Here is a 24,751-nt window from a genome sequence, read left to right on the forward strand (position 1 = left end):
AATGTTTTAATATACTAAAACTAATCTACTATTTTTTTATTTAATTTAAATTTAAATTTACAGCAAATGAATCTTTGAAACATTATTACTTTTGACCATTGGATGGCTGCCTGGTCGTGCGGTTTTCGCGCTAGACTGTCGTTCAGATTTATGGATGGTCCAGGGTTCAAACCCTGCCCGCTCCCATCCCCCGTCGTCCTGCGGGAGGTTTGGACTAGGAAGTAATTATCTTCAACTCTGAAGGAACATCCGAAACATGTAAAACATTTTACATCAAAATTAAATCACTTCTTGAATATTATTTGCGAATATGCAGATCCGACAGGGATCCGACTTCGACGGGGGCCGCCTCTGAGTTTGTGTAACACAAACTCTCTTTGTAATCTTGTTTTTATTTATTTTTATGAACACACTTTAAAACTTTTCCAAATGAAATATTTCAACTTCTAGACTTACCTCCCCTTTCTCTACCACAAGCCAAGCCACTTGAAAGCCTTCAATGCCATTAAATGGCACTTCTTTAGTCAGCAGCTCCCAGAGTACCTATTAAACACAACAAACATGATTTAGTTCTATTGTAAAAGCAACTCTAAACCAAAACACTTGTGTTGGTCAAAGTTTCACTTACCACACCATAGGACCAGGTATCACAAGATTCAGACACAGGGAAACTTTGAATGACCTGTGAGATTATACAAACACTATGTAAAAGAAGAGATAAAAAATAAAAAATATTTGTTAAATTCAATATCTCTGATACATAAAACAGAAGTATATCAGAACTTTTTAGACCCTTTGCACAACTCTCATATAAATTGGTAGTTCTTGAAAGATCACATTGTAAAAGCTAACTTTTTTTTGTAGTTGTATCTTAGTATAAGAGGACAGGCGCAGACGGTGAAAAGAAAATCTTAATCGACCACCGCAGACAATGGTTATGCTTGCCCTGGATGTGGCAAAATATGTAGGTCACAGCTGGGGCTGCATAGCCACAGGAAATACTGCATTCCTCATTAATCTATACAAACACTATGTAAAAGAAGAGATAAAAAATAAAAAATATTTGTTAAATTCAATATCTCTGATACATAAAACAGAAGTATATCAGAACTTTTTAGACCCTTTGCACAACTCTCATATAAATTGGTAGTTCTTGAAAGATCACATTGTAAAAGCTAACTTTTTTTTGTAGTTGTATCTTAGTATAAGAGGACAGGCGCAGACGGTGAAAAGAAAATCTTAATCGACCACCGCAGACAATGGTTATGCTTGCCCTGGATGTGGCAAAATATGTAGGTCACAGCTGGGGCTGCATAGCCACAGGAAATACTGCATTCCTCATTAATCTTTGGACTCGAAGATAAGCCTTATTTTATCTTAGTACTCAAGACGATTATCTTTTTATTCAGTATTTTGAATTGAATATTTTTAGATATAACAAAATGAAATAAATGGCTTGTAAATATAAATATGAGTACCAAGATACTGTAGCAACTTCAAAGATGTTTACAATGCTAATGATTTTTTAGAACAAAAAGAAAAATCTTTTTTTTTTTTTTTTTGTCTCTTTAATCAATTCTTTTTTTTTCTCCCCTAAATTTAAAAAAAAGAAATATTTATATGCGATTGTTGCCATTCTTACAGAGAAGAGGTCAATGTGGTATAGGGTGAAAAGTCTGCTAATCATGGAACTTACTTCTGGGGCCATCCAAGGAAAAGTGCCTGCTAGAGACATTTTTGTAGTGCTTCCAATAAAACGAGAGGCTCCAAAATCACAGAGCTAAAATAAAGAACAATGAACAGAGTATTGCTAACAGAGCAGAGATCAATGGACAAGTGTTCATTCACTTACACATAAAGGCTAATATGAAATTTTTGTATATACTAACACTGTCAAAATTTAAGTCAATGTTTAAATGTACTTTTAAGAGTTTAGTAAAGTTCCCTTTTCAGACCTTGCGATCTATAGAGCAGATGATGTAAAGGTCATGATGTTAAGAAGGGTGTCATGTGGCCAGCACAATGACCAACTGCTTTACTTTCCCAACTAACCTCAGGTACCCATTAGAGTTGGAGTACTCAGTGGTGCCCTTAAAATCCTGAAATTAAAAATCCCAGTCGTCACCAAGATTCAAACCCGGGACCCCTCAGTTCAGAAACCAAGCGCTTTAACACTCTGCCACCATGTCTCCTATTAAGAGTTTAGCAATTTACTAAATAATGTGCAGTAATACTTAGGAAAAAATAATAAAAAATTTGTTACCTTACATGTCCAATCCTCAGAAAGGACAACTGAAAATATAAAAATGACAATAATGCACTCAGCAAAAGAAAAAAAAGTTTTTCTAATTATTTAACTTGTACTGTCACATGCGCTTAAAGTTGCAAAAAGCCTAAATCACCTGAGCGGCTGTGAGCTAAGATGAATAAATATATAACATACTATGTCATACTGAGACATCTGAGACTAGATTCTTCAAAGTAGAAATTATTTTAATAAGAAAAAGGTTCTCAAATGTTTATAACAGTTAACAGATCAATATAATTCATCTAAATTAGACTCCTTCGGGTGCCTAAGAAATATAGCTCTATTGAATACTTATACAGAAAAATTCTATATCCTTATATAAAAGGATATATAATATAGTAAAAAAAAATTATTTACCATTTTTAGATTTAAGGTCTCTGTGTATGACTTTCACAGGAGCTTCATAGTGTAAATAGTTCATACCTGAAATTTTTTAATTAGGAAATGAGTTAAAACAATCTTTGTATTAAAAAAATATAACATAAAAGACATGTCCTTTAGTATAGTAAATTAAAATAACATTATTTATTATATAAAACATATATATATATATATATTTATATTTACTAGCCTTGTGCAATTTCAATGGCCCATTTGACTATTTGTGCAAAGTCTAATGTGTTGTTTGCATTGCGTAAATATGAGTACAATGAATCATTGGGTGCAAACTCTGTAGAGCAGAATTCCAAATTAGAGACAAATATATTCATAAGTTCAAATCATCAATTACATCAAGATTATGAAATTTTATTATTAACCTTGATGATTTACTTCAAGACTATTAACTGTAGCCTTGACACAGTTATTAATGACAAATTTAATATTAAAATATTATGACAGTTTATAATATTAAAACATATGAAAGAAAAAAAAAGATTTAACAAATTCTACTTAAAAATAATCAGTAAGTGGTCTACCTGTAACAAGACAGTAATTTGGATCTTGCACAACAGCCCCATAAAATTTTATTATATTTCTATGACTCAGAAAACTGAGAACTTGAGCCTGTGAAAAGAAACAGGAAGCAACTGAAAATGCCATTTGTCAAAACTTTTGAAAGGACATTTTTTTGCATGGGTTTGTTTTATTTGTAGGAAATCTCATCTAAAACTGCTACAGCATAATATAATTTAAAAATTACATGCCTCTTTTTCTAGAACCAGAAGTCTCTTGACAGCTACTATCATATTCTGAGACTGCCATAGAGCTCGATAAACACTGCCAAAGGTTCCCCCTCCACATCGCTCATAAAAACACAAGTCATTAAATGAGATTTCTAGCAGCGCTCCTGTTCCAAGAGATGTGCCTTTTTTCACATCCATTTTGTAGAGTATCCTATGAGAAAAAAGGGTAGAATATATTTAAAGCAATTAAAACTCAAAAATATAATACAATATATTGTTTTAACAATAAAAAGACATGAGCAGTAATGGTTGAAGCCATTGAGGAGCATTCAGATAGGACAGGGGGTGAAGAGATAAATCCTTCTCAGCCTGGATGGTTGCTGTTTCAAAATTTAATGGACTATAACTGAGGTAAGGATGACTTTAAACAGAGAGGAATGGGGGAAACTGGTCAGTAGATTACACGAACCACCCCAAAAGTTGACATTTTTTTATTTACTCAGGCTACATACATGCTTATAGTATAGCCAAGAATAAAGATATATTTAAACAGTACCAGCTAATTATAATAATTAGAAAGTCTGAAAGCTTATTGAACAAAATGATGCTTGTCCTTTATATTCTCAGAGAGACTATATGCTTCAATACATGCTAAGAGAAAATAAATACTTACTATCAGAAACTTACTAGATTATATTGCTTTTAAAACCTAGTTTTTCACATTTTAAATGTTCTTAAAGTACATTGAACCTACATTATGCTTCTTATTATATAAATGAAATTATGAATTATTATATAATATATTTATTATGCAACTGCTTCCAGTTTAGCAACTAAAATTTCAAGACTTTATTATCAGAGCTCATTGTTCTTGGGCACTGCAGGTCTATATAAACCAAGGTAAAGAGCTTTCCACAAAACCCTCTTCTTTGACTTTGATTTCTTAAAGTAAAAGCAAGATATATTGTTTAGACTCTACATGATACGTAGTAGATCTAGAATCTAAGGCTTAAGGTGACAAGATCTACTTCAACTTGTTTATAATAATTATAATACAATAATTTATTTATCTATCATATTTATATTATTATTTAATTTATTATAGAGAATATAGTTATATAGATTCATCAAATTAATATTCATTATAGATCTAGATATCTGTGTTATATTTTTAGATGTACTGAATCAAGTGAATGTACAGTTGAGATGTACACAGTACAGTATTGCTGTATAAACTTTATACCACTATAGTGACTATTCACTATAAGTGACTATAAACTGTATTCTTAGTCTCAGTCTAGATTCTAACTGAATCGGTTACACTCTCAGTCTCTGAGTCTCAGTCTAGATTCTAACTGAATCGGTTACACTCTCAGTCTCTGAGTCTGACTAGTCTGTCAGTAGACTAGGTGACTAGACTGTGTGTATGTAGTATAGACTCTCTCTCTGTAGTCTACTTGACTACTGTAGAAGTGTAGAGACTGTGATTTTGTGATTCCCTGATTATTGAATTATTATTCTCAAGTCAGAATGAGAGAATAATCTCAGAATACTAACTTAGTCTTAGTAACTAAGAGTAAGACTAAGAGTCTAAGTCACTCTAAGTGTCACTACGACTAAGTCTAAGTCATTTAGTAAATAAATCATAAATGATCTTACTCTTAGTGAAGTAGTGAAGTGACACTTAGTCTTACTTAGTCATAGTCAGTCTAAGTCTTACCCGACTTACCGAGAGACTACGCGTACCAGAGATCTAGAATAACTACGAGAGTAGATCTAGATCTATAAATATTATCTTTTTGATATTATATATAAATAAATCATCATAAGACATAAAAGATCTAGATTCTAGATCTAGTCTATATCTACTTCTAGTCTAGATCTAGTTAGTCTAGTATTATTATATAGATCTACCTAGCTAGGAGGTTTACATGCCTTAAGAAAACATCCGGTTTGTGAAATGAAAAGGAATTTCCGAAAAATTTGTGACTAGAGTTGCTTTCCTTGACGAAAAAAGGATCGGCCGGCCACTTTATTTGAAGTCTAATCACAGACCTATAAATTCTACAAGTATTAGACATATCTATATAAGTCTATAATTTAAGCATTTAAGCGCAAAATAAAATGTATGGATTAGTGCAGACGACGAAAAAAAAATCTTAATCGAACACCGGCGGACAATGGTTATGCTTGTCCTGGTTGTGGCAAAATATGTAGTTCACAGCTGGGGCTGCGCAGCCACGGGAAATACTGCATTCCTCATTAATTTTCGGACTCGAAAAAACCTTATTATTATACTCTGAAAGACACAAAGATAAAGGCACATTCCTCGTCCCATATGCTAGGACGAATTTGTACAAATGCTCCTTCTTCCCTAGTGCTATTAGAGCATGGAATGGGTTGCCTGAGCTAGCCAGGAAAACCAGTGACTTGGCAGAATTTAAGTCATTGGTTAATATGCATGACTAAATGCATGACGCGTAGGACGTAATCATCTTCTTTTTTGAAGTAACGTCTGTATTATATAAGATAAGAATATAAGCGCAAAATACCACTCACTGATTAACAACTGGCGAATCGGGGGGGGGGGGACGGCTAGTAAAGAAATCACACAATTTGTAAACGAATGTATTAGTTATGTTAATAATATATACTATTTTTTTTATTTCAACCAATTTTTAGATTATTTCGCCCCCCCCTCTTTTGTTTGTTGGCCGATTTGGTTGGGGGGGGGGAGATGGCAACAGCATCAGTCCCGCCCCCCCGCCCCCAAATTTCTAGTGGGGGGAGGCGGTCCAATATATTTGTAGAAATCACAGCTTGTTACAGAATCAATTAAATATCGATATGATTAACAAATTTTATTGGTATTTAACAGATCTTTTTAATATGTCGTTCCCCTGTTAGCCAATTGGGTAGGTTTGGAGGGGCGAATACATCTACTGCCCTTCCCACCTAAACCCTTTGAGTGAGGGGGGCGTCCTACTTTTATGGAGAAATCATAGTTTGTGAACAAAATTAGTTGAATATCTACATAACATAAGCTACATATTGATATTTGAACCCATTTGTATATTATGTCGCACACACTCTAATCTTAAATTTTATCATTAGTGAATTAGTGAATTTAAATGAAAAAAGGTTGTATCAGGTGGAAGGGGCGATACATGCAATCGCCCTTTGCTCATGGGAGAAACCAATACTAGTTACGAAATTACAAAATAAAATAAAAAATGTCACTAATATTCTTCTTCTTCTTCTAGCCAGCTTTATTGCTGCTGAGCTGTGAGATGTTTTGCAGACTCTAATATCGAGTCACCCAGGCCTATTCTTTAATACCAAATGCAATCATTAGCAAAAATTATAATAAGGAGCGAGGATTAATCGTTATTACTCTACTACCCTCTCCCCTTTCCAGGTGAAAACCTAACGTTTTAAAACAGAATTGTCAAATATGGCAACACAGTTTATGTAGTTGCACATGCTTTACATAATTATTTTAAGAAAGACTTTATTTTGGAGAATTTAGAATTCATACGAAATTTTCATTATAAGAGTATTAATTGAGATGAGTTCTGAACCCAAATATTATTTTCCTAGTCACCTTTTTACAACCTTTACTCATACTGATATTTTTCTATTGTATAAATAAATTTGGGACTATAACTCACGATATATGCCTCAATCCAAAAAATGCAAAACAAAATTACAGTTGAATCTATTTGGTCCACTTAATTTCTACAACCACTTCCGAAATTTTTTGTTTAGAGCTTTGAATTATAGTTCTGTAATAAAACAAAGTTACAAACATGTCTATTAAACAAAATGTACCACTTACAAATGAGCCTTTTAAAAAAAAATATTTTTCAAATAATTTTTTTTAGGAGGCGATCCTCAATGCCTTAATCTAAATATGTTGGGGTATCTTATCTTTTAAGGAACCAATCGGTTGTATTTGCAATGTAGTCAGGGCCTGTAAATTCATATTAGAATATTTTTAAGGAAAACATTATTCAAAAGGTCCTCTTTAATAGGATGAATAATGAGCTGAAGACGTCAAGAGAATACGTTTCTGCAGTGAAAGAAAGAACCCACTGGGAGAGCTTACAGCGCTCCCCCAGACCAGCTAACAGATGGTTATTCAATACAGATGAGACATCAAAGTCGACCCTTAAAATTGTTGAGTGAGGAATCAAAACTCCATTTGTTAACGACGTGACTGCAGAAAAATACAGGCGGCTGTTCTTGCTTATTAAACATTTTTAACCATTTTAAATGATGGTTCTGATAAATATTTAAGCAAGTAAGTTTACGTATTAGTTGTGTTTTTAATAGGCGAACCTAAAAGTATCCCCATCAAAAAACATCTATAGGTGGACTCCTTTAATTTGATAATTGGACACAGTGCCAACACCACAAGAATCGGATATCAATAGAGTCTTATTTTAACCTACATAATACAGAAGTTTCTTCAAAAACGAAGATAGGGGAAAATCATGATTGGAAATACGTGAGTGGTCCTTCAAAAGAAATCTAAGAGTCCGATGTTGTTGTACGCGTGTCAAATCGACTACTTCTGCTGTTTCTGCTCACCCAAGAAATGTACTTCCAGTTAGACCTATATCACCTTCATCAGCATTTCCTCGTTTGGGTAAAACAGTTGTATCCATGCGCCATGTTTAAATGTGTGGGCGCCAGCTAAGATTAGAGCCTACAAGTTCAGGTACACCATTCTCTCCCCTACTTTACCACATCATTTACCTGGAATCGCTTGTGTTTCATCTTGTCTATCGGCGTTTGTATAGTTCTATATATTATCAGATATTTTATAGCTATAGTTTGAAGGAAGGACGGTATTTAAAGGCATGACATAACATAAAGGTATCAGAACGACAAACCATTTTGGATGGGGGTGCTTAGATTTTAAGAAGGATGTATTAAGGATGATTGTTAATGCCATTAGATCTAGGAATTGATATAGCCTACTTTAGATTTTAGCTATCAGACCTAACTATGTGCATAAAAATGAATCTAACAACTCATGTGATTCGAAACTAGAATTGTTAGAACTTAATGAATACAGGCGGTATCTACACCAACATGCGGCATTGAAGCCGTCTGTTCTCTCTCTGTCTCTCTCTGCCTGTCTCTCTCTCTCTCTCTCTCTCTCTCTCTCACACACACACACACACACTCTCGTCATCCTTCGTTTACGTCATTGCACTGTTATCCCTAAAAAATCTAAACAAAATGAGACGCAACTGAACATTGAAGACTTTTAATTATGTCTACGTAACAGACTCTTACTAAAATGGCAATCACAGAAATATTTGTTTTATTGTTGTTGTTTTTTAATTAAGGGATGCAGTGGCGTAGCTAAGGTGGGGGAGGGGTGTCCAAATATGAAAATTCCCACTTGAAGGTCCACCAAATGAGTGTCCGAAATGTGTTTTACACTAAATAACACGCTATCTCATATTATGATGTCGAATGTCAAAATGCTGGAACCTCTAAAGATGTCAAGCAAGCCCCCTGGGCCCCCAAATCACTAGCTACGCCACTGAAGGGATTGCCGTGTCATTATTGGCAAAAATAAATAAAATAATAAAGACAACAGATTTTAATGAAGGTGTATTCGCCCTCTAAACAATAGGTCCGTAATCTCCCCCCCCCTTTCCCAAACAAACTCCACCTTCACCTATCCCTTAGTCTATTGGACCGTTGGGGTACTAGACAAGATTTGTCAACCGTCTTTCTCCATTCCTCTCTGTCTTTTGCCGTGGATAGAACCTCTTTCAATGGCAGGCCCGTCCATTCTTTTATGTTGTCTTTCCATCGCTTTCTCTATCCGCCTCTTCTTCTTATGCCTGGTTCAGTTCCCTGAAGGAAGGTCTTTTCAAGTTTTGAAACTAGTTTAGCAGAAGAAAAAAAAGTTATTTGTGTAATTTTCATTTCAACGACTACCTTCTGATTCTTTTGTAGCTCTTGAACTCATTATTGTGTGTGAAACAAATAGTTGCTAGGCACACTTAACATTTGAGTGACATCCGACTTATACGTTGGTTCACCAGTCCTCTGGTTTTAAAAGCTGTTGTTTTTTTAACTTCTATATATGCATAAATAAGTTTTCCAATGTTCTTTGCTACATTACGTTTAGGGATCAGGATTCTCTTTTGGATAAACTTACGTATTTTTTACATACACATAAAATAAATAGTTTGTTGCCTCTTATTTAAGGACGTCATAGAGTATGGTCAGGGCCAGCTTTAGGCCAATTTGATCGATTGCCCGAATTTGGCCCCGCGCCTCATAGGTGCTTTGCAATGTGAATGTAGAATGGAAAGTGTTAAAGCTGTAAGACTCCAAGCTGCAGAAGTGTGTGATGCTTTAGAAGTAGCAGGAAGCACAGGTGATGCTCAAGGAAAAAGTGAGCCTAAATCATTAGTAAGCCTAATGAGAAACTGTAAGTTTTTGGTTGCATCTTCTAGCACTCTTTACTGTTTCAAGTATATTTTATTAGTAAAGAACTTCAAAGTAAAACCATGGATATTCCCACAGTGCTGGCATCATTTGAAAAATTGTGTGATTGGTTAAAGACATACCGAAAGATAGGCATTGAAACTGCTTTGATTAATGCCAATGAGCTTGCAAATGAGTTAGAAGTTGATCCCGTGTTTCAAAAGAAACGCGGACGCAAGAAAAAGTGAATGAATCTTCTCATGAACTCATTTCAGACCTCGAGACATAATTTAGAGAACCTTTTGACAAGGCATTGCAATCTCTTCAACCACGGCTTATGCATCTGAAGGAACATTCCAAACTCTTTGGATTTCTGAATATGACTAATGACAATATTAGAAAATATTCAGCCGAAATGGAGATAGCTCTGACAGACATCAAAAGACATAGACTGATGTGGGCCCTATTATATGCTTTCTGAAGAAATGGAGACAATAAGGCCAATACTGCCTGCTCCGCAACAAAAGCCCAAGGGACAGTTTCAATGTTGATATCATAATCTAATTAATAGTAGCCTAATAGAAAAACTGGTCGCCTCCACCTCCGTTACATAGATGTAATAAAACGGGACCTCAAATCAGTGAACATCAATACTGACCATTGGGAAACATAGCTCTAGACCGCACTAGATGGAGAGAGACAGTGACCAAGAAAGCTATGGATAGCGAAAGAACATGAGCCTCAGCCCTGGAATAAAAACGGACAATGCGAAAAATGGCCAGCTCCTCTACTACCGAAGCAAAAGCCACCTTAACCTGCGATATTTGTGGACTGGAGTGTCTCTTCTAAATAGGGCTCCACAGCCACAAGAGGAAGTGTGCGAGATGAACCATAGTCGTTCTACGACTGAAGGAGGCCAATGAATAGTTGTTATTGTAATAGAAAAATTAGAAGAGGCGTCTCGCAAGCATCAATTAAATTGGGCCCCGCAATTCGTAAATGTGGTTCTCTGCAAACATCTATTATGTGGGCATGACCAATTTCTTCCTGTTATTCAACCACCAGAAGCTCGTGAACTGTAATATACTCGTACTTAGGGCCTGATGAAAATCGTCAAATGAGGCCCCGATATTGCTAGCTAAGAGGGCATCATTAACGTGCTGCCTTTGTAGCCAGGGCATCTGGGTGGGCACTGTGTAGCCTGTTTAACGCTTCCGCTTTTTCTAAATCTCCAACACACACGCAGATATTCGGAACATAGCACGCCACGAGACTAAAGCACTCTTGGTTTCGTATATCTTTCTACTTTCTGTCCACAGAGTCAACTTCGTTTTGAATCTGGACCATTGCGCATGTCTGCCACTGAATAGAAAACAAGAAGATAATCAGTGGTTCAACAAAGAAGATAATATATATATAGTAGCCAGTATATAGATCTAGGTCTATGATAAATTTGATGCGTAAATATGAACTTTTTGGTTAGCCAAGATAGAATTTGACCCAAATAAACAGTTACGTAATTTCTATTTTAGAAACACGATTTTTTTTAAAAGGTGTCCAAACATCAATGAAAACAATGGAGGGGAAGGGGGGTGGTTAATAGTATTCAACTTTTTAAAAAACCCTAGATTTGTTTTTGGAAGAAGGGAAGGCCAATCTAAATTTAGACATACAATTTTTTGGGGGGAGTGGGGGGTTGTAACTTGCATTCTTCCTACATTTTCTACCTGCCTTCTCAATACGTCATTTTCTCTTTTGGCAGATGTTCAGATCGACTTAGGGAGGAGGTCAGCTGTCAAAGGTTAAATTGGTTCTCATACAAAACAAACAAAGTAAATATTGCATAGGCCTACAACACAACACAAGAGAGCTCTATTTTTATAAATACATGAATGTTGAAAGCTGTCTATCTCTCCGTCGTCGTCCGAGGGGTTTGGTCTAGGATGTAATTATCTTCAAATATAAAAGAACATCCTAACATTGTAGAACATTTTACAAACATATACCAAATAGATCTTGTTCTGTAGAGACAGTGCCTTTGAGCGCCATTTAGTTTTAATTTAAGAGTGGTGAAGGCAAACCTAGCTTTAGATGAGGACTCTGGAATGATATGGGAGCAGAGAGCTCAGAACCGAGTTCAGTGGAGAGGTGTGGTTGCTGCCATATGCTCCCCTGGAACTTCACAGGAATAGTGAATTATATAATAAAGAGTTATGTATGTATAAGTATAAATATAAACGTCCGTAAATTGAGAACACCTAATCTGGGTCAATCGCGCACAAAGAAGAAAATGCGCGCTCCCTCTAGTCTGGCATTACGTGAGCAGCTTGCGTCTGTAGAGGAGTTCAACAGGACTCAGGTAAGTCACGAGCGTCAGTAGTTGTGTAACGTAGGGGGGAGGAGGTGCACACTGCAAAATGGTAGATAGTGCACACCATAACAACGTAGTCTCTGCTGCCAGAGATGTGTAATTGCTTTCTGTTTCTTTCTGAATGTTAATAGGAAGAAAGTATACAGAGCACTTCTCTTGAATAAATAAACGAACGTTGTGATCACATTGGAATGTGTGGGTGATGAAACGTTACAATGAATGTGAGTATACTATTATATACCATAGTGATTTTTTTGGTCATAATTTAATTTCTTAATTACCACACTAACTTAGGCCTACTGACTACGAAAAGAAATGCATAATAACAAATAACCACATCTACTCGATGGCTTGTACCTGTTTAGTCATGGTTTAGTTAATTCGTTGCACACCTAGCTAATTGAGTAATCATCACGTTAATTCAAATGATTAAACGCAGTATTTATAACTTGCTACTACGCAGACCCTTTAATATGTTACCCTGCAAAGCTACACTTTATAACATCAATACTAAATAATACTGCACGACATTTTCTGTTTTGATTTAGCTTTGTCTTTGTGGATGTGTTGGTTGAGAGAAAATGTATGAATCAGTTGGAAAAGCTCCAAAACGTTTTGAAAATTAAATCCCTATAGATCTGCGTACCAAAAAAAAAATAAAAATATCTAGAATATCTAAATATTTGACCAATGAAGAAAGATTTTTTTTTAATGTGCTAAAAACAGAAATGCATTTTATAATCAAAACATTTATGTACACATAGGCTCAGTGGCGTAGCAACTTACAACTCGAAGGGGTTCATTGCGCCCGGTCCCAAGACCATGATGGGCCCATAGAGGATCTTGAAAAAAAAATACATGTATCAAATTTATATCAAAAGTTAGATCTACTCGTTAGAAATCGTAACTTAATTGAGTGCCATGGCACTAAAATGAATATAGCTTTAAGTAACTGTTAAGTATAAACATTATTATAATTGAACTTTGAGATTTGTTTTTTTACCCAATCGCTTGGCACACAGACCTATATATAATATATGTGGCCAGGCCTTACTTTTAATTTTTCTCTTTCTTTCACTCTCTTCCTCTCTCTCTCTCTTTCTCTTCCCCCTTCTCTCTTGCTCTGCATCTCTGGGCTCTCTTTCTCTCTCTCTCTCTCTTCCCTACTCTCAACTTTAGGCCAACTAAAGCAATTACAGAGCAGTCATAGGCCTATAGATCTTGGTGCTATTGCGCCAAAGATTGTACATTATTACATGTCTGTTACAATATAGGACCTTTGTAGAACTTGCGCGTAGGGGCAAAATCAAATTAAATTGTTAAATTGTTGACAAGATCTGGTAAATTTAAACTAACTCTAAGTATTAGAAAACCTTTTTTAAAAAGTTGTTTTTTTTTTATGTTTTCGGCGGAGGAAGTAATTTTCTCAATGGGTTTCAAAGAGTTTCCAAAAATAGTCCAAAGCAAGTAAGTTAAAAGTATTAACTTCATTGACCTACAAGCACGTGCAACCGAAGCTGGTTGTGAACTTGTTGAACCGGAAATACAGAGCTGGGAGGGGCATTATAGCCAGAGGCATATGGAAACAGGGAGGAGGTAGAGGTGGTACATTCAAGGTGATATAAAGAATTCAGTGTAATAAACAAATTTGATTTCGGCTTCTCCAACATCCACATACAAATACTAACTGTAGTTTTAATCTTTTTATTTCTATTTTACAAAGCTTATATCAACTCTGTCTGGTACAATACTTTTACACGTTGTTTCTCTCACACCCAATCTCGGATCAAGTTGAAACTTTAAACATTTATTAATTGTACCTAACAAAACATGAAGCAATGAAAATATTTACCAATTAGTAAATTAATTATTGGTAATTAATTATTTTATTTGGTATTGAAAAATGGAATAAATGCCTCTTATTCAGAGATGTGGCTGTATATACGGAGTTTTTTCCCCTTATTACTTTTGTACACGTTTTTCTTCAACTTCCCACTCTCGGATCAAGTTGACATTTGATGTTTCAAATCTATAGCTTTGTATAAATAGTAATTTTATTTTTTGAAAAAATGAATAAGAGTGACTAAATTCAGCTCTTGTTATAAATTAAAAAAAAATGTACGGGTGCATGGTCATAAGAAGCAATTATCTAATAGAATGTGCGCGTGTGTGTGTATGTGTGAGTGTGTGGTAAGGTAATAGAGCAATTCAGTAGATCTCCTTTTAGACCCTAAATAGGCTTCCAATGTTTATGTATTTACTTCGGTCATTTCAAGAAAGACAAAGGCATAAGGTAGTCTATAAAATAATAATAACAGTGACAAGGTTTTTTGTTTTTGTTTTTAAATACTAAACAATATAAAACTCAGAAACTTGTTATGAAATAGTATATAATGGTTGTAACAAAAGATCTCCTCGCAGTCTATGTGACTACTTTCTGCAATAAAAATGACTTTTTTTTTATATACAAACACCAAACTATGAAAGTGTATGTTATTCTACACCGAGATGAAATAATATGAAAATTCTACTTATTATGTTTACTTGTTAAATTATTTTTGAAACAATATTGTTTTTCAGATTAAGATCAAGACAGGAACAACAACTAGTTAGGATATTCTATCAAAAAGAGAAATTATCTTTCCTGTCACGATGACTACGTCTTCGGGCATGTCGCTTTCTTCCGAACACGTCCAGAGACTCTTGCAGTGTGCAGTGTGTCTGGAAAGATTCAAACAGCCAAAAATTTTACCTTGCCAGCACACATTTTGTCTCACCCCATGCCTGGAAGGGCTAGTGGACCGCAGAACTCGATCTATTCGTTGTCCGGAGTGCAGAGCTGACCACTTCGTCCCCAGGAATGGCCCTGCTAGTTTTCCCAACAATCTTACAGTGATTGGTTTTTTAGAACTCGCTGGCCCAGCTGGCGAGGCCGTGGAGAACATGTCGAGAAATCAGGTGGTAGAGACGCTTCATCAAAGTTCCAGAGTCTCGGAGCTCCGACGACCCCAGAGAGTCTCCAGCCCCCAACAGAACGTGCAGGAGTCTGCCGCAGCAGACGGCAGTGGGTGCGCTGTGTGTCGTGGCGAAGGCAGAGTCTCGCGCTGCTGTCACTGTGATCAACTGGTCTGTGAGGAGTGTCGTCACTTTCACATGCAGCAAGTGAGTCGTCTTTGTTTTACTTTCATATTTAGCCCAACATTAACTAATGTCACACACAGACCTATTAGTGAACTCAGAAACACATTAAGCAGTCAAGGGTTAAATTATTATAAGACTAATAAAAATATGCAATACCCTACACGTGTGATATAACAAAAACTGCCCATTCATAAAATTATAATAAGTGTCTCCAAATTAAGGTATAGTATAATCATTTAAGACAAGGGCGTCCACAGGTGCAAAGGTAGGTTACTTCACTCAACATTCTTCCTCTACTTCTTCCTCTTATTCTACTTTATTAATGACAAGACGTATATGTATGGTAGGCCGTTTTATTTAACATCTTATCTTATAAATTACAGACGTTACTTAAAAAGCGAAGATTATTACGTTCAAATGGTATCCATGGGTCAATCTATTCAAGACTATATGTCTTCGGGTATTTCCGCGTTCATTCAAAAGCTTAATAGATTAATGTTCAAGAACATTTTGCGCATCGTCCCGGGTTCGAATCCTGGGATTTTAAATTTCGAGATCTTTGGGCGCCTCTGAGTCCACCCAGCTCTAATGGGTACCTGACATTAGTCTGGGAAAAGTAAAGGCGGTTGGTTGTTGTGCTGGCCACATGACACCCTCGTTAAGCGTGGGCCAAAGGAACAGTTGACCATTACATCATCTGCCCCATAGATCTCAAGGTCTGAAAGGGGAACTTTGCTTTACTACTAAATCTAAATGCATTTTAATCAAGTAATTGGTTTTCCTAACTGATTCGGCAACCCGAAGGAGCATTTGTACGATTTTGTCCTTGCATAACAAATATAGGCTATAATCCCATGTCCATATCTTCTCTTTTCTTCGACACCCAACACCCAAGCTATCTGTACATTAACGTTGGTGCTGTGTTCTTTAAGACTACATTTTATTCTAATATCGCTACGTGTGGTCTTCCGTATTTTAAAAGAAAAGATATTTAATATTTCTTGAATTTCTTTTCTTCCTCTTGAGTGTGACTTTAAAAAAAAAAGTAACCGAATAAACATTTGGCTTTTACAAAAGAACATCAAAGTCAAAGAAGCCTGCATGAAAGGGAACTTTTACTAGATCTAAAGCGTTCGAGTACTTTGCATGAAACAAAACATTGTTATATATGTTAACAAATCTGAACCATAATGGCTTCGTTTTTCCCAGTCAATGTTTTGGAAGACCAAGTTGTTATCATTACTGTATGAACAAACAATAAACGGATCTATCGAATTCTATGTTAGGAGGGGGAAAAAAACGCCACATTGAAAAGTATCATATCTATCTTAGAGATACTTATTTTATTTTGACAAGAATCAAGACAATAAGAGTTCACAGATTCTAGTGAAAACGTCAAGTCAGTGTTGTTCATTACTTCAATGGGAAATCTATAAACGTGGAATCACTTACAGATCTAGATCCATTGAGAGATGCGTAGCTGCTGTCTGATGTGTAGCCACTGAAGGTCGTGTAGCCACCATAAGATGTAGAGACAATGACTAGAGTGGAGCCATTGTAGATGTGAGGCTACTGACAGATAAGTAGCCACTGAAAGCTTTGGAGCCACCGTATTGTGTGGAGCCACTAAGCTCTATGTGGATGACAAATGTGTAACTCCTAGAAGATATGGAGCAGCTTAGAAATGCGAAACACTGAGACGTAAATCTCCTAACACATCTGGAACCATAAGAAACTTGGAGCCCATGATAATCTACTCAAAACATGTTGCTAAATGGAATGTGAACGCGACACTAAGGGTTAGGAATTCAAGGCTACAACTCAAATCTGTACTTTTGGCATGAGCTCAATTTGGCACAAAGAGAACAAGTGCAGTGCTTTAAGCTGCTTGTGACAGACCCAATAAGACTTATTATAGAATTACTTTATGTACTCGATGTTAAATTATCATTAATTAGTTTAATATTTTAACATTTATCTCTTCTCCGGTGACACCAAAAGAGAAAAGAAATCGAGAAAATGAAGTGAATCCAGGAAAACGATATGCTTGAAAACTAAATTCCATTTCCTTGTCTAATCAATTTTAATGAAGTTTAGTAGAGACAATTTTAGAGTGACCAACCGAGACCAATCATTATAGTAAGTCTGACTGCAGACCTGTGGTGTGGCAACGAGCTATTGGTCTCGACTGACTGCAGACCTGTGGTGTGGCAACGAGCTATTGGTCTCGACTGACTGCAGACCTGTGGTGTGGCAACGAGCTATTGGTCTCGACTGACTGCAGACCTGTGGGGTGGCAAGGAGCTATTGGTCTCGACTGACTGCAGACCTGTGATGTGGCAACGAGCTATTGGTCTCGACTGACTGCAGACCTGTGGTGTGGCAACGAGCTATTGGTCTCGACTGACTGCAGACCTGTGGTGTGGCAAGGAGCTATTGGTCTCGACTGACTGCAGACCTGTGATGTGGCAACGAGCTATTGGTCTCGACTGACTGCAGACCTGTGGTGTGGCAACGAGCTATTGGTCTCGACTGACTGCAGACCTGTGGTGTGGCAACGAGCTATTGGTCTCGACTGACTGCAGACCTGTGGTGTGGCAACGAGCTATTGGTCTCGACTGACTGCAGACCTGTGGTGTGGCAACGAGCTATTGGTCTCGACTGACTGCAGACCTGTGGTGTGGCAACGAGCTATTGGTCTCGACTGACTGCAGACCTGTGATGTGGCAACGAGCTATTGGTCTCGACTGACTGCAGACCTGTGGTGTGGCAAGGAGCTATTGGTCTCGACTGACTGCAGACCTGTGATGTGGCAACGAGCTATTGGTCTCGACTGACTGCAGACCTGTGGTGTGGCAACGAGCTATTGGTCTCGACTGACTGCAGACCTGTGGTGTGGCAAGGAGCTATTGGTCTCGACTGACTGCAGACCTGTGATGTGGCAACGAGCTATTGGTCTCGACTGACTGCAGACCTGTGGTGTGGCAACGAGCTATTGGTCTCGACTGACTGCAGACCTGTGGTGTGGCAACGAGCTATTGGTCTCGACTGACTGCAGACCTGTGGTGTGGCAACGAGCTATTGGTCTCGACTGACTGCAGACCTGTGGTGTGGCAACGAGCTATTGGTCTCGACTGACTGCAGACCTGTGGTGTGGCAAGGAGCTATTGGTCTCGACTGACTGCAGACCTGTGATGTGGCAACGAGCTATTGGTCTCGACTGACTGCAGACCTGTGGTGTGGCAAGGAGCTATTGTTCTCGACTGACTGCAGACCTGTGATGTGGCAACGAGCTATTGGTCTCGACTGACTGCAGACCTGTGATGTGGCAACGAGCTATTGGTCTCGACTGACTGCAGACCTGTGGTGTGGCAACGAGCTATTGGTCTCGACTGACTGCAGACCTGTGGTGTGGCAAGGAGCTATTGGTCTCGACTGACTGCAGACCTGTGATGTGGCAACGAGCTATTGGTCTCGACTGACTGCAGACCTGTGGTGTGGCAACGAGCTATTGGTCTCGACTGACTGCAGACCTGTGGTGTGGCAACGAGCTATTGGTCTCGACTGACTGCAGACCTGTGGTGTGGCAACGAGCTATTGGTCTCGACTGACTGCAGACCTGTGGTGTGGCAAGGAGCTATTGGTCTCGACTGACTGCAGACCTGTGATGTGGCAACGAGCTATTGGTCTCGACTGACTGCAGACCTGTGGTGTGGCAAGGAGCTATTGTTCTCGACTGACTGCAGACCTGTGATGTGGCAACGAGCTATTGGTCTCGACTGACCGCAGACCTGTGATGTGGCAACGAGCTATTGGTCTCGACTGACTGCAGACCTGTGGTGTGGCAACGAGCTATTGGTCTCGACTGACTGCAGACCTGTGTTGTGGCAAGGAGCTATTGGTCTCGACTGACTGCAGACCTGTGATGTGGCAACGAGCTATTGGTCTCGACTGACTGCAGACCTGTGGTGTGGCAACGAGCTATTGGTCTCGACTGACAACTTGCTGCTAAGTCACAAGTCTGCAGTCAGTCCAACTATAACGATTGATCTCGTACCAATACCAACTAGCTAGTATATATATAATAAAACAATATTAAAAAAAAAAACATCAATAATACACCAACATACAAACTTAAAAGTCTAATTTGTGTGCATGGATTGCTAATATTTCTTTACAATTTTTTTGCCACATGTTAACACGTTGCAGCTGCGTACAGTGATATCTTTTATACGTTTGTTTTTCATCAGGTCAAGGCCGATGTTACGAGAATGATAAGTCAAGTGAGACGTGGATTGCCGCATATATCGGAACAAATTATTGCCGTGGGAAGAAAAAGCTCACAGCTACAATCTAACTGCGAACACGTGAAATCTGACATCTCGGAAGCCCTTGATAAGCACATCAGAGAACTAAAGGCACGGGAGAGAACTCTCAGGGAAGACGTGGACAACTTTTTAGCTGGAGAGTTGCGCAACCTGCGAGCGTATCAAGAAAACGCCGAAGTGGAGATAGCCAGTCTATCAAGTTTTTGTGACTCTGTCGAGTCCGTCCTCAGCATGAGCCGGCCTATCCCAGATGGCGACTTGGTTGAAATGAGAGGTCAGTGCCAGGAACACTTAGAGAGTGTGCAATGCTACGAGGACGGCACTATACGACCGCCGAACGTTAAGATGATTCAAGCTTCTCTGGAAAGTCCTTTTCTGTCATCGACCATCAGCAATTACGGCGATCTCATCATAACATCACGGGCTGCCCCTTTGCGACAAACCCCAGATGACGACCCCTATGGAAGAACACCTTTGCCGTATCTTCCGGCTATTAACTACAACGAAGGCAGCAGCGGTTTCTCTGTGGGGCTGCAAACCGAAAGCAGGCTGGCAGCATCTCCTGCAATGTCGCCAGGGACTTCTAGACGGTTGTTGCTCCGCGCATCCGACACGTCGGGATTTGATGATGGTTATCAAAGTGAAACCAGGGCGATATCACCATTTCTGGCAGCACCAAGAACACAAGCTTCATCTCCGAATAGAGCATCGCAAGTGAGTATTTTATGTTCTCAACCTTTCTTCATTAATATACAATGACACCTCCATTTCTCTTTAAATGATTTGGCGCATTGCTCCAAACAATATTACTATCAATTTTTTTTAAATATAAAAATAGATAATTAGGCCTAAATTAGACTTCTTCTGTCTTGAGAGAAATAGATGCGCCCAAATAAATTATTGAGATTGATTTCTTCTTCTTGAATCTGCTGCGATTAAACTGGTCAATTCCTGGATTGCCAAACATTGCCTTAGTCATAAATCTGTCTTCCTCCTGTCCAAAGGCGCCTCAGACCTTTTTGCTCTCTGCGAGGGTCATACCAGGAAGTACAGTCTGTCTCCAATGTTGAGCACTTTCCTCCCACTTACCTCTATGTGTCTATAGTAGGCCTACATAAACACTGTATGTTTTGGCCAATTTCCAAACTTCCTGGTTAGTGGCATAATCTGTCCAGGAACTATATGTGATGCCTCGTAAGCAGCACATATGGAAACTATTCAATGTATTCTCTTGGGATGTCTCTTCCTTTAAAATACCCCCCTTCCCGTTTTCTTTCCGAATTGTTATAATGTGATACGGTAAGGAAAAACTGTAGATCCACTCGACATCTAAATCTGGATAGATATATGTAATATGATTTTTCAAAGTTAAAAAAGAAATCAATTTATATTAAGCTAGAAAACATATATATATATATATATATATATATATATATATATATATATATATATATATATATATATATATATATATATATATATATATATATATATATATATATATATATATATATGTCTATGCTAGAAAGCTAAAAGATATTTATCTTGAACGAACTAGATCTATTTCCGCATTCGTCGCATTCATTCATTTTACGCATTGTCTTCTAAATCCAATTCATAAGGCATATCATTGGAATTTTATAAAGTTGAGTAGTTTATATTCGCTTAACCATGATTCTTTCTCGGCTGGTGGGGTGGGGTGGTGGGGGTAAAGTGTTCCTTTTTCAAATATAAGATTCATTAGTTGTTAATAGAAAAATAGTCGCCCTGTAAGTTGTCTAAAGGAGATATTGTCTTTTTTTTTATAAATATTTTTCTTTTTTAGCACTGTAGAATTAATTTAATTTAAAAATGCAAGTGTAGACATAGAGATTACGAAGAAAAACTTTTAGTACGTTTTTACTGTAGTATATCTGGAAATTAAGAAGTTAAGGCTGTGTTTATATCAAACATTTATATTATATTTAATTGTTTTTAGGTTCGTTTCGAAGAGGAGTCGCGCATGGGTGATTCAGGATGGGCCAATCAAGGTTCACAAACTCACAGAAGAAGTCGATATGATCGTCGATCGGATACTCGGCTTGCTTCGCTTGCTTCCGTTCGAGGTCCAGCCTCCTCTCAGCAGGCCATAGACCGCACACGTCACCTGAGCCTCGTGACCCTGCCGGTGACAAGCGAATTTGACTCGGAGCCAGAAGACAGCGAGACCGCGGTCGGGCGGCTCATCGTCACTCCCAACAGACAAGAAGGAAGAGACGACCACGTCGGAGGTTTACCACACGCGGCATCGTTTCCAGGAGCGCGTTCTTTTAACTTTCTCCCTCCTGTGCTAAGAATTTCCGCTGCAGTGCGGGAAGATGACGAGTCCCCCCGTGAACCGACCCCGGAGTTCAACAGCAACAGCCCAAGTCTCTACGTCAGCACCCCTAGAAACAAATACAACCAAAAGGGCACCGCGCTGGTGCGTTTCGGGCAGCGGGGAAGTGACATAGCACAATTTACCTGGCCCAGGGGCGTGTCCGTCTCCCCGATGGACGACAGCATCTACGTAGCCGACAGCAGCAACCACAGGGTCCAGGTGTTCGACAGCACCGGGAAATTTCTGAAGACCTTTGGTCAGCATGGGCAAGGTGAGGGTGACTTTGATTGTCTGGCGGGCGTGGCTATCAACGGTTTAGGCCAAGTTATCATCGCGGATAGATACAATCACAGAATTCAAATATTTGATCGTTGCGGACGCTTCCAGAATGCTTTTGGTAGCGAAGGGTCAGGAGAAGGGCAGCTGAACTACCCCTGGGGCTTAGCCTGTGACAATATGGGCTTTATCTACGTCTGCAATAAAGAAAATCACCGCGTACAGGTCTTCCAGTCCAACGGAACGTACGTTCGCATGTTCGGACGTTTAGGCACCAGGCCTGGAGAGTTTGAGAACCCTCACTACATAGCTGTAAGTCCGGACAATAAGGTCTATGTTAGCGACAGCAGCAACCACAGGGTACAAGTGTTTAGCATGTACGGAGACTTCCTGTTTACGTTTGGTACTTGCGGGGCCCTGCGTGGACAGATGAAGTTTCCCAGAGGCATAGCAGTGGACAATCAGGGCTTTGTCGTTGTGGCAGACAGCGGAAACAACCGTGTGCAAATCTTCCGAGCCGACGGACGATTCTACTCTATGTTTGGGGGCTGGGGAAATGAAAACGGACAATTCAAAGGCTTAGAAGGTTTGGCTATTCTGACAAACGGCAATATAGTGGTCAGTGATAGAGAAAATCATCGCATACAGATCTTTTAAATGTCTACAAAGGAATTTTTTTCCATGTTCAGTTGCTAATATGATCTGTTAACTAATAACTTTTGTGTAGGAGCGGGGGTGATCTTAATGTTTTCTTAAGTTGTTTTTTTTTAATAAAGCATATTTAATGTTTTCCTTAAGTGGAAAAAAGTTAAGAAATCTTACGTAAAATTGTGTACGCATTTGGATGTCAATAATATATTAACAACCTAAAAATGGAAAACACATTTTTTTTTTTTGTAGTTCAACTACATTTAAATGTGATGTCACTATAACAATATGCAGCCAATACTCGCAATTAATATTTGTGTTAAGGGCTTGACTGGTAAATCGCAAGTAAGCTGGTGAACGAGTCTGTACATAAATTGTCAAATAAGTATTCATTTTTTTTAGATTTTTAGCTTAACATTATGTAGATGTTTTCAATGGATGCATCTCCCAATGTTTGTACCTGGTATAATAAAGTTTGGTATCATTGTAAACTTACTAGTATATACAATCTTCGAACAGTATTTTTTTTTTACATCTAATAAATTTGACGTTTTTTCCTTTATATTGTGTTGCTTTTAAATTTAAGTCTAGTTTCAAATGTTAGGCTACTATTTCAAAGCAACCCTTATCACTACTCATTCAAAAAACAAAATTAATCAGCATCTTTTTTTCCTACTCGAGAATCAAGAAGTAAAAGACTGAAAGCGTTCTATTTCTGAAACTATTCCAATTCTCTGTTTATTATTTGTCAACATAAACTTTACAAAAAAAATATACCAATGATTCGCGAATCTTCCATTCAGGATTGTCTGGGTTTGACACAGCTGTATCAAGAAAACTCAATTCCTATTTTGAGATTGCTACTAATAAATCTATATGCAAAACAAAGCTTTTTTCACAGGAGAATGCATTAAATGTTCATTGGTATATTTTTTTTTGTAAAGTTTATGTTGACAAATAATAAACAGAGAATTGGAATAGTTTCAGAAAGTGACGAAAGTGGTGATGGATGAACTACATATGTGTCACGGGATGCATCACTGAAAGTCTAGTTCAATGGAACCTAGCCTCTTGGGCTGGTGTTTCCAAGAGCCGGATATGAACCACGTGCCTTAGTTTGGGCATCACTGTCTTAGAATATATGCTGTAGTCATGATAATATTCACGATTTCTAGCCATATCTGGGCTTTTCCTAAGGTGTAACAGCTAAAACGCATCTATGGGTGTGTTCAAAAGTAGCTAGGGAGACCCATATCGTCTGCTAGTGACACTCAACATTTAACAAGAGACCCATACCGTCTGCATTTAAATACATTATACAAAGAAGAAGTAAGAAACATTTTTTTTAAATCAAATATTTATTTCTAAAACTCTGGGTGTATAAAAATATCTAAACAGTATTACAATACAAAGCAAAGTACCACTTGTTAGCTACTGGTACTAAACTAGGCTGGGATCGAAGGGAATAGGAGGTGCTCAAATAGAGAACCATTGAAGAGTTGACAATGAATGCTATTTGACTAGAAACACAATTAATGTGTGAAAGTTATTGAATATTTTTCTGAAGCTGAGAATGTGTGATACATAGTGAATTGACAAATTGGATTGTGTGAGAACTATTTCGCTGATGTGAATTTGTAAGACGGGACATTGAAACCGAGGCTGCGTGAGGAGTTGGAGACATGCGAGAATTATTTAGAATGGACATTTTCTGTGCACATTTTCATTTGTCCAGGT

At 38.0% G+C, this 24,751-nt stretch overlaps 2 protein-coding genes across 4 annotated transcripts in view; one reads left to right on the forward strand and one right to left on the reverse strand.

Moving 5' to 3' along the window:
* Positions 1 to 5,378, reverse strand: part of LOC106077250 (mitogen-activated protein kinase kinase kinase 20-like) — a 33,364-nt gene extending 27,986 nt beyond the window's left edge. The window contains exons 1-9 of one of the 2 annotated variants that reach the window (XM_056018039.1): positions 5,347 to 5,378; positions 3,454 to 3,643; positions 3,226 to 3,313; positions 2,880 to 2,978; positions 2,666 to 2,731; positions 2,264 to 2,292; positions 1,697 to 1,780; positions 629 to 682; positions 457 to 543 (exon numbers count right to left, since the gene is read on the reverse strand). In XM_056018039.1, coding sequence (XP_055874014.1) covers positions 457 to 543; positions 629 to 682; positions 1,697 to 1,780; positions 2,264 to 2,292; positions 2,666 to 2,731; positions 2,880 to 2,978; positions 3,226 to 3,313; positions 3,454 to 3,630 — 684 coding nt within the window. In that variant the 5' untranslated portion in view covers positions 3,631 to 3,643; positions 5,347 to 5,378. The other variant, XM_056018038.1, reaches the window with a different exon arrangement.
* A 6,825-nt stretch (positions 5,379 to 12,203) lies between these two features.
* LOC106075207 (RING finger protein nhl-1-like) lies at positions 12,204 to 23,576 on the forward strand. 2 transcript variants are annotated; one of them, XM_056018041.1, is made up of 5 exons: positions 12,204 to 12,250; positions 12,394 to 12,483; positions 14,843 to 15,424; positions 19,654 to 20,445; positions 21,710 to 23,576. In XM_056018041.1, the coding sequence occupies exons 3-5, from the start codon at positions 14,915 to 14,917 to the stop codon at positions 23,021 to 23,023; spliced, it is 2,616 nt and encodes an 871-aa protein (XP_055874016.1). In that variant the 5' UTR covers positions 12,204 to 12,250; positions 12,394 to 12,483; positions 14,843 to 14,914; the 3' UTR covers positions 23,024 to 23,576. The 2 variants fall into 2 exon arrangements, with proteins under 2 accessions (XP_055874016.1, XP_013091604.2); XM_013236150.2 differs by lacking the exon at positions 12,204 to 12,250 and having other exon boundaries at positions 12,260 to 12,483.
* The last annotated feature ends 1,175 nt before the right edge of the window (positions 23,577 to 24,751 follow it).

Source organism: Biomphalaria glabrata, chromosome 1, assembly GCF_947242115.1.
Source record: "Biomphalaria glabrata chromosome 1, xgBioGlab47.1, whole genome shotgun sequence".
Lineage (NCBI taxonomy): Eukaryota > Metazoa > Mollusca > Gastropoda > Planorbidae > Biomphalaria > Biomphalaria glabrata.